Raw genomic sequence first — 2,180 nt, forward strand, 5'->3', positions numbered from 1 at the left:
AGACTTGTCGTGTATTCCACAGGTACTTCCTGACACTGCATTCGATTCAACGGAACGACTCAAGAATCTGAGAGATAAAATGGTTTATAATAGTGTCGAAAAAGTTGATGCATATATAATTCCGTCAGAAGATGCACATCAGGTAAGTGAGATGAGAAAGGCCTGATAAGTACACATTCTTTCTACATATTGTACAACACTTAAATACTTAGGAAATTTAATGTTAAGGTTCAAGTTCAAAATTCTCCTTATTGTCCCGCAAAAGGTTTACATGAAATTCTTTTTCCAAGGTTACACATGAATAAACTTAATATAAAATATAGAATAAACTTAATATAAAAAAAGATATAGAGTCAAGATATAATTGAATAGTCAGTATGCAAATATATAATATAAAGTACAGTGCACAAACATGTAGTTGAATATGATAAGCTTAATTCGTAAAACATGTAAATTTAGACCTATACTGATTTATATATGGTCTATAAAATGTTTCATAATTTAGTTCGAATATTCAACAAAGACACCTGTTTTATTAGATGTTTTGTAGTACAACCTAGTTTCACCCAATATTTTATTGGGTTTATTAATATGGTTTTGTTTGTTTACTTACAGAGTGAATACATCGCAGACAGGGATAAGCGACGCCAATATATATCCGGGTTTACTGGCTCAGCCGGTAAAGATTTTTTAAGTTCTGCTCCCTACATATCCTGATGATGAAGAAGACGATGATGACGATGTGGACCATGGGAAGGATGATGATTTTGATGATTATAATAGCAATGGCGAGGAGGATGATTATGATGATGACGACGATGAGGATGATTACTGGATGATGATGATGATGATCAGGATGTTGATGGTGAAGGGATGATGATCAGGATGATGATGATTATAGCAATGATGATCATCAGCATCATCATCACCACGATAATAACCAAGATAGCATAATACATACTCCAAGTATCGAAATGCACGCCATCGTGTCCGGATTTCGATACTTGGAGTATGTATTATACTATCTTATCTGAGATTAATCAGTGGACCTTACGGTTTTTGGATGATAACCAACACCATTATAATCTTTCGTAATCTGTATTTATTGTACTGTAAAGAGGTTTTCTTTTTAAATATAAATATAATCATCTTTTAACGGATGCTAATTTACCTAAATGCTTTGGTTTTCACACGATAGGTTTGGCAATCGTAACAGCAAACGAAGCGTTACTCTGGACTGATGGAAGGTACTTTTTACAGGCAGATAAGGAATTGGACTGTAACTGGCAAATACAACAATCTGGTATTTCAAAATTTAATGTCTAAGAGTACTAATAGTAATAAGTTTTTTATATTTTTTTGCAAATAATAGCTAAATGACATAAAATGACCGTTACTCCGAATAAAGAGAGGGAGGCCATGATTCAACGTTTCGACCTTTATTGGGTCATCATCAGGAATTCCTGATGATGACCCAATAAAGGTCAGTTAAACATAATCAGTGCATCTGTTGATATCTAAATGAGATTTCAAACTAAGATCATTAGATATAGTAACTCCAAGATACTTATAAGTTCCAACCTCGCCAATTAAATTTGGACTTACGAGAAATTAACGTGAACTTTGTCTTTTTCGAATTGAGTTTTAAATTATTTTCTGAAACCCATGCGGTAACAGTTTTTTTTTAAATTATTTTCAATGTCTTCTTGTTGTAAATCTGATAACAATTGTTAAAATATTCTACTCATTTTTCGATATTATGTATTTTTTATTCAATAATTATAGTGCAATAACGTAGCTTAATTAAATAATAATAATAATAGAACCAATAATTTTAACTTACCAATTACCAATAACGTAACTTAATTAAATAATAATAATAATAATAGAACCAATCATTTTAATATTAATGTGAATTGAATTGTATTTTTCCTATCTTAATTGTGTAGTTTAAGCAATTTTAACTTATCTTATTTTTCTTAATTTCTTCTCAATTTTAACTGATAGTAATGTTTTATTGGCCATTGTAATTTAAGTAATATATGTCCCTATCTAGTTTTATATATATTTTTTAATTGATTGTTTATCTTGTTCTGGTGTAGTTATAATGTGAAGCGCCTTTGAACATAATTACTTATGGAAAGGGCGCTATAAAAATGTGGTAAATGATTCTTTGGTTG

General features: G+C 30.6%; 1 protein-coding gene across 1 annotated transcript; it reads left to right on the forward strand.

Annotated features, from left to right (window-relative positions):
- The first annotated feature begins 17 nt into the window (after window positions 1-17).
- Window positions 18-2,144, forward strand: LOC117106936 (xaa-Pro aminopeptidase 1-like). Its single transcript, XM_033248458.1, has 3 exons — window positions 18-142; window positions 616-679; window positions 1,199-2,144. Exons 1-3 carry the CDS (start codon window positions 80-82, stop codon window positions 1,324-1,326), a joined length of 255 nt encoding a protein of 84 aa, XP_033104349.1. The 5' UTR covers window positions 18-79; the 3' UTR covers window positions 1,327-2,144.
- Window positions 2,145-2,180: the final 36 nt, after the last annotated feature.

The sequence above is a fragment of the Anneissia japonica genome, unplaced genomic scaffold (assembly GCF_011630105.1).
Source record: "Anneissia japonica isolate Jap-2015-1 unplaced genomic scaffold, ASM1163010v1 scaffold158840_len2180_cov189, whole genome shotgun sequence".
Taxonomy (NCBI): domain Eukaryota; kingdom Metazoa; phylum Echinodermata; class Crinoidea; order Comatulida; family Comatulidae; genus Anneissia; species Anneissia japonica.